At 39.9% G+C, this 12661-nt stretch overlaps 1 protein-coding gene across 1 annotated transcript; it reads right to left on the bottom strand.

The window, feature by feature from the left end:
* Positions 1-868: 868 nt before the first annotated feature.
* LOC120538231 (ATP-sensitive inward rectifier potassium channel 15-like) lies at positions 869-1876 on the bottom strand. The gene has a single exon (XM_039767686.1). It carries the CDS (start codon positions 1874-1876, stop codon positions 869-871), a length of 1008 nt encoding a protein of 335 aa, XP_039623620.1.
* Between the last annotated feature and the right edge of the window lie 10785 nt (positions 1877-12661).

Raw genomic sequence — 12661 nt, forward strand, 5'->3', positions numbered from 1 at the left:
TTGAGATCAGAATTACCAGCTGACAGTGACAGGCTCAATGACCAGTAATTTATGCAATTTATTTTTTGTATAGCCCACAAGGAGTGCCATAATGGGCTTCAACAGACCTTGCTTTTTGACAACATGGGCCTTGACTCCCCAAGAAAAAACTACCAAAAAACCAAAGGGGAAAAAATGGACAAAATATTGGGAAAGGCAATTCAGAGAGAGACGCCTTTCCAGGTAGGTTGGGTGTGCGTCAATAGAGGATCGATCGTGTATTGATATCCAAGTGGAGTAATGTATCCTTTTTTTTGGAAATCTGCAGGCATAGCAGACAGTAAATAGCAGTCCTATAGGAACACAAGAAATTTGAAAAAAAAAAAAAAAACTGACATGGATTCAAACCCTTGTTCGTGAGGTTGGTTGTCCTAAGTATTCAGAATTTAGCAAATTCACCATTTTTGGCTTGCTGGTTGGCTACCATGATCTTTTAAAGAGGAAAAATTGAAAAAGTTGCCAGCAAACACTAATGAGGGGTCAGCTACTGACCGCGTGGGTACGACCATGGTGTACACAGGAGTTGTTCATTCTGTTTCTGGGTTGGAATAAATATTTGCGTAAACTCGGCTAAAAAATGAAAGGAAAACCAAATTGTTGAAGTCTTGTTTGCTATGGTTAAGAACAAAATGTGACTCTCTTTCACATAATCCCAAATATACATTATTGCATAGATACAAATACCTTTATGGTAAAAAAACATGAATGAGAAAAAGGCAAAATGATGCTCCCTCTTTGGATTTACTAATGTCACATGCTATCTTCTTTGCAGTGAAGACCTTTTCAGTTCCACCTAATCCAATTCAGCATTATAGTATAAAATAACATCTCATTGCAATTTTTCACTCGAATTGACCCTATCAAATTCTTTCCAATTTGCTTTGTATTTGCCATCTTCTGCAACTGAAAGGATGGAAGCAAAATTATGTCCCCACTTCATTTCACTGGGTAAGTAAGAAGTACGTGCTTGGCAGGTAGCCCCAGTGGAAGCAATTATTCCAGAAATAACAATGACAAGTTCAAACTTTTGATGCTCTAGATTTTGCTCATTAAGTCCTTTTATTGCACTTTGTTCATCAATTATGTGGTAAAAGGTGACTGGAAATCCCAAAAATGGCTCCTGTGTTGATCCATCAACTGTAAATTTGACATCTTCCTGTGTGAATGTAATAGCCCTGAAGTTCTTGGATGGCACCTTCCTGAACAGCTTGGCAGAAATGTGACATTTCACCAAAAAGCATCGTCCAAGATCAGCCACTCGAATAAGGAGACACAGACAGCCGTCAGTGTGGGAGATCAAGGCATTGTGACTGAACTTTATCATTGCAGAACGTCGGCTTGGCCTTGAAAGCTCAGCGAAAAGCATCCCACCAACTAGAGCATCCAGAGCGATACCAAAAAGCACCTGGAAGACAAGTAGAATGATGCTAAAAGGGCACACCCCAGTGACATGCCTAGAACCGTAGCCGATTGTTGTCTGAGTTTCCAGTGAATATAAGAAGGCACTTAAAAAGCTGTTCACATTCGTGATGCATATTGTGTGATTGGATGAGCTCTGCAAATCGCTGTAATAGATGACAACGTTAAGGTACCAAAGCAGGCCAAAGAAAATCCAGCTTACAATGAAAGCCAGACCCACAAGAGTGACCTTCATGTACCATTTAAAATCTAATAAGGTGGTCCACAGGTCCCGGCATAAATAAAGAAAATAGTGCGAGTCAATGTTTTTCAGACAGATGTTTATGTCACCTTCCTTGGTTATAAGTCTACTGTATGGGTTTTGCTCATTAGAGGCATATTGTGTTGCTTCAGATACAGCCTGCAATTTTGTATTCATCTTCAGGATGCAGCCACACTGTTGTACAAAGAAAGAATAGTCAATACAATAAATTAGAAAGAAAATCAAACTAGTCACTAAATTAAACTTAGTGATGCATATACTGTACTGTATGCATGGAAATATTTACATATCTCTCCCAGTTTCTCACTTCTTGTTCTCAAGTTGTGCAGTGATCTTAAACATTAATCTAGACACTAGATTAGACACATTTTGTTCCAACCTGGCCAACCCCTCAACAAATTGTTCTTTTGTACTTTATATATGTTACCAGTTTCTCATCTTGTCAGATACTAAAGGAGTGATCAGCTCCTTGAACTCTGTCAATGTTTTTCTCAGTTGGGTGGTGTAGTGACTATGGCACTGGATCTTACACCATGACGTTGGCATTTTGGTTGCTGCTTCCGCCTCACTGTATGACCATGGGGGGGTCACTTAACCTGTCTTTGCTACAAATGGACTAACAATTGTCTTGTACCCTGATTGTGTAAGTGACTTTGAATAAAGATATCTGCCCAATCTAATATATAGAGCTGAATATACAGTACGTGAACGGGGGTCTCCATTAAGCCCTGTCTCTGCCAAATTTTGCAAAAACTCTCCCTTTGGTATAGAAGAAGACCATAGGTTATGTTTCATTCAAAAATGTTTTTGGAATCCCCACCCTGCACAGCACCAGCTGGCTCCCCCACCTAGAGCTGCACTGGCTACCCTTGCTAGTACACAATTATAACAGCTTCTAACTGTTGCACTATATAATTGGGTATGTAATTTGATTTATGTTCAATGTTTTTAAAGAAAATGATAATTCAGTTAATTTTTATGTATCAACCTTTATTAGATCAATATGTGCAGTATATCAATGTATCATCAGTATATTCCATATAGTTTAGTACAGATAAAAACATGTAATAAAACATTAAACGAAAATTCTGAAATCAAAAGCACCATACTTTAACACATGCTTGGCTGAGGTCTGACTTCCAGGCTCACCTGAGGTAAACACTAACACTCTGGGACACAAGGGGGCGCAGGAGCTGATGGTAGCATCGCCCTTTTCTCCCACAGTCCTGATAAACTACCCACAGAAGGAAACTGACTTCACCCCTTGTGGTCCCTCTGCTAAAAAAATGAGATGCTCCTGGCATGGCATATCTAATTCAAGAGGCCACAGACTGATGACTGGAGCTCTTACCTGAAAATGATGCACACGAGTGACTGAAGAAGCCTCCTATTTCATTTTTAGATGCCACTTCGCGTCTCTGCCCCTCACGTTGTGAAGGGGGGTGGGGGTTTGAAGGGCATTAACGCACACTAAGAGTTTGCAGTCGGATCATCTGCTGGCGAGCTGCGTTTTCTGCTTGTTGCGCTTTGCGTTGATCCTTTCAAAGCCTGTACAGCTGGTGTACTTTTGCCACTTCCCGTCTCTGCCACTCATGTTGTGAAAGGGGGAGGCTAAACGCACGCTAAGGAAAAGCAGTCGGATCATCTCTTGGCTTCCTGCTGCTGCTGCTGGCAAGCTGAGTGTTCTGCTTGTCGCTTGTCATTGTTTTAAGAGCTGGGAGCGCATTATATTTGTCTGCCAAAGGTATTCCAACAACTGCTTTGTTAGATGTCCTTGAACTTGTTTTAAATGTGGTCTCACTGCCTTGTCTCACGTGACGTTAAAGTGTCTCTCGCAGGGTGTCAAATTGTCTTTGCGCAACGTTAAAATGTCTCTTGCGCGGACGTCAAATTTTCTTCCGAGAAGATCACATCTTGTCTCCCTAGTCTCTCGCCCAGGATTTTTTTAAATAATATATATATATATATATATATATATATATATATATATATATATATATATATATATATATATATAAGAGAGAGAGAGAGTAAAACATGTGAACATCCAGCATATTGCATGGTATTGGGTCAGTCTCAAATATGAGGGGAAGTCAAGCTAAAGTTAGAAAATGGGATTTATTAGAAAATGGAAAGAACCTTAACAAAACTAATAATGTCATTTCTCAATGTAGTCTCCATCCTTCTCAACGTACATGCACCACAGGACAAAACAAAACCTTTTATTCTGCTGCAATCCAGGCACTTCCAAGCAGGTAGCGCAAGTGCATTTAGAAGGGTTGAGACTACAATGTGAAATGACATTATCAGTTTTGTTAAGATTCATGCCATTTTCTAATAAATCCCATTTTCTAACTTTAGCTTGACTCCCCCTAGTACTTATGGGGAAGGATTTGGGTGTGACACAACCACTAACACAATTTCTGTTTGCCCTCCAGAAGACTACCAGCAATGCGTCTTGCCTCAACTTATCAGTCCTGCCTCTTCCTTTTCCTCTACTACTAATCTGACCACCACAGGAAGGACCAGACCTCGGAGCAGCTAAGATTTTCTCCTGCAATAAAAGAGCCATTACATTGATAGCAATAACGTTTTGAATTTTTTTCTATTTTCTACAGTCCTTTATCATCAATGGACATTAAACGGGGCCTTGTATCTTTTTTTGTCTCTTATTTACAATGTGTATACTTTTCAGCAAATTAGGTTCATACTGAATATTAATCTACTATATAATAAAATGGCACAGTCTGTGTGTGCGTGTGTGTGTGTGTGTGTTCGGTCCCTCTCAGCAATCTGATTGATCAGTTTGACTACCATTTTGTCTTTGGTGATGCAGCGAAAAGAGAACAAGCCGGACAAGAAAGCTTGAGACACACAAGGAGAAGTAAAGGCTTAGGAGGCACGCTGAGAATCGCTTTCAAAGACGGGTAGTAGAAAAGTGGACAGGAGGCGATCAAGGAGCATAAAAACGACAGAGTCTGAGAAGCAGGATTTATGGGTATGCAACAGAAAGAGGGCGCACCAGGCAAGAGAGGTTCAGGCACGCAAGGATATAGAGGAAAGGCTCTGACCGGACACCTAGTCCAAGTGATATTAAATATTTTTAAATGTATTCTATTAACTGTCTTTGACAAATAATGTGGCTAATAATTATATAAAAAGAGCAGAAATAAAAAAAATCAATTTCTCCAATTAATTTTCATTCAGAGAGTCCCTGGGCAATGAAATCATGCAAAACAACGCAGGCAGATATCAATTACTTTTGCAAAATACATCAAAGATAACAAAAATAATAATTTTAATAGTCATAATAATAAAAAAACAAGTATTTAACCACGGCTATACTGGTTTTCCTTCCACATCAAAATGGCCTGCATTAATCATCTCAGTGTGAGTCAATATGTCCTCTGATAGACTGATGCTCAATCCAGGGTTGAATTCTGCCTTCTCCCAACACTCCTCACGACTGTAAACATGGATGAAGAGGGTTACAATGTCACATTATAAAGCACTGTGAAATTTCTACTTGCATTTCTGACCAACATGCAACACATCACCACTCTCCATCACCATTAAGGCTGTGTCTGCCTATCTTACAAATGATAGTTTGAAATGAATGAATGGATGGATGGATAATGTAATGTCAGACATGTCTGTCTCCTTATAGGTTTTTAGCCCTAAATAATCCAAATTTAGGAGTTATGATATCAGCCGTGGGTGACACAGTGCCACAGCAGGTAGCATTTCTGCTCGAAAGTACTCGGTTGGTGTCTAGGCAGAAAATGCTTGAATGCTCTTATTGTGTTCTCATGCCTTTTACCCCCTCAACATTAGATTATTTGGGGGCTCTAAAGTGTTCCCATTTAATGTTTGTGAACACAAGTATGTGCATATACGCTACATGCCCTCAGTTCCTGATTTCCACTCATTGTTTCTGGAACAGGTGCTACCAAGAAAAAATCCAGGACAGAACATTAGAACATTAGAACACTCTAGACAAGAACAGGCCATTCAGCCCAACAAAGCTTGCCAGTCCTATCCGCTTATTTCCGTACTAACCCCTACTCTCTCTTCTGTTCTTTTTCCGGTTTTCTGTGGTGGCGACCTGCTCCACCACCACCTAATCAAAACACTGTGATCATCAGGTCCTTCCATGAGAACCCTGAATACAATGAGGACTGATCATTTATGTTAGGTAGAATGCCTAGAGGGGGCTGGGTGATCTCATGGCCTGGAACCCATGCAGATTTTATTTTTTCTCCAGTCATCTGGAGTTTTTTTTTTGTTTTTTCTGTCCTCCCTGGCCATCGGACCTTACTTTATTCTTTGTTAATTACTGTTCTCTGATTTTAATTCTTACTTTGTCTTTTTTCTCTTTCTTCATCATGTAAAGCAACTTTGAGCTACATTATTTGTATAAAAATGTGCTATATAAATAAATGTTGTTGTTGTTAATTCTTCCAAGAAAACATCAAGTCGAGTTTTGAAAGTCTTACTATCTACCACACTACTTGGTAGCTTATTCCAAGTGTCTATCATTCTTTGTGTAAAGAAAAACTTCCTAATGTTTGTGCGAAATTTACCGTTAACAAGTTTCCAACTGTGTCCCCGTGTTCTTGATGAACTCATTTTAAAATACAAGTCTCGATCCACTGGACTAATTCCCTTCATAATTTTAAACAATTCAATCATGTCACCTCTTAATCTTCTTTTGCTTAAACTGTAAAGGCTCAGCTCTTTTAATCTTCCTCATAATTCAACCCCTGTAGACCTGGAATCAGCCTAGTCGCGCTTCTCTGGACCTTTTCTAGTGCTGCTATGTCCTTTCTGTAGCCTGAAGAGCAAAACTGCACACACTACTCCAGATGAGGCCTTACCAGTGCATTATAAAGGTTGAGCATAACCTCCTTGGACTTGTACTTCACTCATCGTGCTATATAACCTGATATTCTGTTAGCCTTCTTAATGACTTCTGAACACTACTGGGAAGTTGTTAGCTTAGAGTCCACTATGAGTCCTAAATCCTTCTCATAAGGTGTACTCTCGATTTTCAAACCGCCCATTGTGAATTCAAACCTAACATTTTTACTTCCTATGTGTAATACTTTACATTTACTGACATTAAATTTCATCTGCCACAAATCTGCCCAAGCCTGTATGCTATCCAAGTCCTTCTGTAATGATATATAACGGATTCCAAGTTATCTGCTAATCCACATGTCTTGGTATCATCTGCAAACTTAACCAGCTTGTTAGTTATATTCCTATCTAAATTATTTATACATACGTATATTAAAAATAGAAGTGGCCCTACCACTGACCCCTGTGGTTGATGGATCGATGGAAGGATGAATGCAAATATTATAAGATGATAAAAACTTCAAACATGCTGTGTGTCTGTTCACTGGTAGGATCAACCTGCATGGCAGTCCTTTAAATTGTGTCAACCTGCAGACTCTGTTCAGAAATAATGCTGAATCAACAATAGGAAGCAACTAAACAAACAAAACCAAATAGAATGAATAGATTGGGCCAGAGCCCCCATACACTATTCTGATATTTTCTTCATTTGCTATCCAAAAATTAAAGAGAAGAAAAAGCCAAATGTTTGTAATTTATTTAAACCAAGAAAGTCAACACCACAAAATTAGCCATGCAGCACAATGTCCCCTCCTATCCTCCAAATTCACTTTATGTTGGTTATCAGATTGAGCTTAATAACAAAAACACACCATAATATGGTATCTTGGGGAAAAATGTAATATTACAATAATGTACGTTATACTTTAAAAAGCTGACATGCTCATACATCCAGTATCCTTTGCTTGAATCCCCAATTTGTAAGCAGTTTCTATGGTGTCCCCGGGTCTTTTTGAGGTTTCCTCTGGGTTCTGCAGTTTCCTCTAACATCTTAATGGCTGCCAGGCTGCTGTAATAGTGATTGGCACTATGTTAGTGTGGGTGAGTACATGAATGGGCCTTGTGCCTGATACTGCTGAGCCAGGCTCATGCCACCATCCCCGAACCAAACTGAATTATGTGGGTTTTTAAGTGGCATGTTATGGTGCAATATTTTAAATTTAAAATAATTAGCAATTGGCCTTCACAAATGCTGAAGGGATTAACAATGACATTTACTTATTTTAATTAATTTGTCACCATTAGTTCTATTACTTTAGATACCAACAGAGTAGTTTTTATTCCTCGTAAGTGATCAAAAACTGTGAACTGCAAAAAGATACATGTTACATGATCTGCTATTAACAACGGAACATAAAACCTGCTACTTACAAGAAGCACGTCAGTCCCACAAGTATGTTCACAAATATTGCTGGTTTAGGCAAACTAACCTTTGGGCTCTACAGCACTCTAGCATGGCTCTGTCACAAAATGCTGATAATGACCCTACCAGGGAAGCACGGCCTATTCATAGGAGTAGAAAGAACACCAAAAGCATTTTTTTAATGGAAGGGTGAAAAACTAATTGGGTGGTTTTAACTTAAATAAAAGAATACGGTTATTACATGCTAGGGTGTAAACACACCAAAATCGTCTGAGAAAATGTCACATATCTTTAAAATCATAAGTAAATGTGTTCTGTAATAAAAAAGTAAGACATTGAAGTAAACGTTCATTTAAGAATAATATTATAATGTTAATTTTATTTTAATAACATAAAGCTAATGATGTCAACAACATTTGAAAATCTCACCTTGTTCAGTGTTTCTCCTGACCACAGGCAAACTGCAAAAACACCAGGATATTCGAGCTTATACAGTAGACTGAGTCTGCGAGAAAGGCAGATGGGACTGGTTTGGTGAGCACAGAGCTGCCTGATTTATTTTCAGTATAAATAAAGTAACTGGAACCAAAGTGTACAACAGAGGAACATAAACAGTGCTTCAACTCTTACAGGATTAAAAAAGTTGAAAACAAGCTCCATTCCAAACAAATGGGTATTTAAGCGTTCTGATTCTATAACCACTAGATAATTAGACTGATAAACAGAACCTGACCACTTAGCTTGAGTTACAGATAGATAGATAGATAGATAGATAGATAGATAGATAGATAGATAGATAGATAGATAGATAGATAGATAAAAGGCACTATATGATAGATAGATAGTGTGGACCACCAGACTGGCACCGCCAGCTTAACCCAACACAGACAAGCATGGGACACAAGTTCAAGGCACACACTGATTTTTATTTTCTTTTTCTATTGTGGGAAACACCTTCCCCGTTCCACACAAGTATAACATAATCCCAGTACAAGCAAAGCATAAACACAATATTCTCCTCCTCCTTTTCGTTCTCCTCCTCTCCTCTGGTCAAGCTTTGTCTTCCTCCTCCCAACTTTGGCTCCCTGAGTGGTGGCTATTGGCTCCTTTTATCACACACCCGGAAGTGCTGCAGGTGCTTGATTATTCATTTCTGGCAGCACTTCCAGTTGTGGCGGAAGAACTGCCTAGAAGGCCTCAATAACTCCTGCTGCAGCACCCCCTGGTGGTGCCTGCGGAGCCCAACAGGGCTGCACCATTTTCCAACTCCCATGAAGCCCTACGGGAGTCCAAGGCACCACTGCAACTCAGGGGGGTTGCCATCTAGCGTCCTGGGGAGGTAACGCCCTGGCCATGCTTGCTCCCACGGTCCTGGCCAGGCAAGGGCCCCAGCCGCATGCTACAACAGATAGATAGATGGATGAAAGGCAATAAATGATAGATAGATAGATAGATAGATAGATAGATAGATAGATAGATAGATAGATAGATAGATAGATAGATAGATAGATAGATAGATAGATAGATAGATAGATAGATAGATAGATAGATTATATTATAACAAACCACAACCATCCAACAACACACACACAGGAACTTCTGGCTTGGATAATAAGTGAGCTGTTGTCATCTAATAACAGACTTATACACTCACCTAAAGGATTATTAGGAACACCATACCAATACGGTGTTTGACCCCCTTTCGCCTTCAGAACTGCCTTAATTCTACGTGGCATTGATTCAAAAAGGTGCTGAAAGCATTCTTTAGAAATGTTGGCCCATATTGATAGGATAGCATCTTGCAGTTGATGGAGATTTGTGGGATGCACATCCAGGGCACGAAGCTCCCATTCTACCACATCCCAAAGATGCTCTATTGGGTTGAGATCTGGTGACTGTGGGGGCCATTTTAGTACAGTGAACTCATTGTCATGTTCAAGAAACCAATTTGAAATGATTCGAGCTTTGTGACATGGTGCATTATCCTGCTGGAAGTAGCCATCAGAGGATGGGTACATGGTGGTCATGAAGGGTTGGACATGGTCAGAAACAATGCTCAGGTAGCCCGTGGCATTTAAACGATGCCCAATTGGCACTAAGTGGCCTAAAGTGTGACAAGAAAACATCCCCCACACCATTACACCACCACCACCAGCCTGCACAGTGGTAACAAGGCATGATGGATCCATGTTCTCATTCTGTTTACGCCAAATTCTGACCATTTGAATGTCTCAACAGAAATTGAGACTCATCAGACCAGGCAACATTTTTCCAGTCTTCAACTGTCCAATTTTGGTGAGCTTGTGCAAATTGTAGCCTCTTTTTCCTATTTGTAGTGGAGATGAGTGGTACCCGGTGGGGTCTTCTGCTGTTGTAGCCCATCTGCCTCAAGGTTGTGCGTGTTGTTGCTTCACAAATGCTTTGCTGCATACCTCGGTTGTAACGAGTGGTTATTTCAGTCAAAGTTGCTCTTCTATCAGCTTGAATCAGTCGGCCCATTCTCCTCTGACCTCTAGCATCAACAAGGCATTTTCGCCCACAGGACTGCTGCATACTGGATGTTTTTCCCTTTTCACACCATTCTTTGTAAACCCAAGAAATGGTTGTGCGTGAAAATCCCAGTAACTGAGCAGATTGTGAAATACTCAGACCGGCCCGTCTGGCACCAACAACCATGCCACGCTCAAAATTGCTTAAATCACCTTTCTTTCCCATTCTGACATTCAGTTTGGAGTTCAGGAGATTGTCTTGACCAGGACCACACCCCTAAATGCATTGAAGCAACTGCCATGTGATTGGTTGATTAGATAATTGCATTAATGAGAAATTGAACAGGTGTTCCTAATAATCCTTTAGGTGAGTGTAGGTGGAAGTAAGATTTAGTCAGACCTGCCAAGTTGTGTCTCAGGTTCACAAGTTATTTAACATTTGGATAGAGCAGATCCACCTTGTTGTGTCCACAAATGGGATATACTGATAGATGTTTGCTCCTTCAAAATGTGAGTGTAGACACAGAAGGACTGGTGTCCCGACTGGGTTGGAGAGTGTAGCCTTACCTGGAAGGGATGCCATGATGTATATACTGTGTTATGGAAGAAGCAACCCAGCTGGGATGGTGAATGATTCCTATTCCAGTTGGGGTGTAGTGGATAGACTGGGACAGTTTATACCCAATCACATGAAGTTGGCAGTGCTTCCCTATTTGGACACCTGCAAGGACCCTGTAAGGGGGTCACCGGGTGTCCCCAGAGGGCATTGTTGAATGAGGCTCTCCCTACTTTGGGGAGCTTCCATCAGACCTGGAAGTGCTTCCCATGAGCTACACCATGGCACCGAATGTGCTCCCAGGTCTTCTATGAAAAATAGTCACCTTACATCCATTTGCAGAGGATCAAGCTCACCTGGAAGAGTGGAAGGAAAGGAAGGAAGAAAGAAAATGGAGAAGGAATTGTGCTTGTGTGTGTGCTTGAGAATAACGTGTGTGAAGGTATTTGGTAAAGTAAATGATTATTTGAGCCGAGGACTTCTGGTGGTGCTGTTGTGTTTGAGACTTGGGGGCTCAGTGGTGCTCCCAACAGGTTACACAAAGTTTCCCTGGTTGAAGTCACCAGAATGATTCATTATTAGACATAACATAAGAACAAACATCTGCTCCCTAAACACGAAAGAAACTGGAGCAGAAATGAGAATAAGAATAACAAGTTTGAGAGCCAATAAAACAATTTTCTATTAAAAGCTGAGATATACGCCAGCCTGGGTTGTCTAAGTTTATTATCTCTTTTAGTGCCAGGCTAGTGTCTCCTCCATTCCACAGCTTCAAATATATGTCATTAAGAGCACAGATCCATCAATCTTTATTGAACATAGCAGATTCCACAGAAAGCATCATCATAATGCACTTTACAAATAAACAAATATTACAATCCATTTTTAAACATGTATTTAAGATGATGTATTTTAATTTATCTTCTTTTGGAAATTCTGATCTTTCATCTAATTATTACATTTTCTGTGCTAATAAGCAAATATTACAGCTTTAGACAAAAAAAAATGTTTTTTACAAATGACAAGACATTCCTCTGATGTTGGTATTTCAGATAAATTGGCAAAAGGCAAAATTGTTAAAAACTCCTAGCCCTAGCAGTGCTCTCACTTGTGTTTATTATATAAAGTGTCTTCAAAAGTGAGAACCATTTACAAGATACTCGAAGAGTAAAAAATGAGGCATGTTTAGGGAATGACTTTAAGTAAATCAAATAACGAATAGCAGATACAGTCTGTACAGTAAGACATTACATCTGAAGGACTATTCAATCATTTCTTAGATCTGATCATTTCAGGGGGTCAGAACCCATCCTGACACAACTGGCTAAAAGACAGGAACCAAGCCTGGACAGAGTGGCACATAGGTGGGACTTAGAATCACCTCCAACCTTTATCCACCTTCTATGGTTATTTCTGTCTAAAATCTGTCTGGGGAATAAGATCTTCTAACCGTATAGTAAAATCAATCTAACAATAACCTCCAAAAGTTACAGATTTCAAAACATTTAATCAGTTCCTTCACCAGCTTGAGCTGTTAGCCTTTCCCCTAAAAGCACTCAGCTGCTGACTTGTGCATTTTAAGGACTTGATAGCTTTTTTCATCACAAGTCATT

The sequence above is a fragment of the Polypterus senegalus genome, chromosome 10 (assembly GCF_016835505.1).
Source record: "Polypterus senegalus isolate Bchr_013 chromosome 10, ASM1683550v1, whole genome shotgun sequence".
NCBI lineage: Eukaryota > Metazoa > Chordata > Cladistia > Polypteriformes > Polypteridae > Polypterus > Polypterus senegalus.

What these genes read in the sequence shown, in the direction of transcription:
- LOC120538231 (XM_039767686.1), bottom strand. Translation starts at nt 1,876, where the DNA reads ATGAATACAAAATTGCAGGCTGTATCTGAAGCAACACAATATGCCTCT.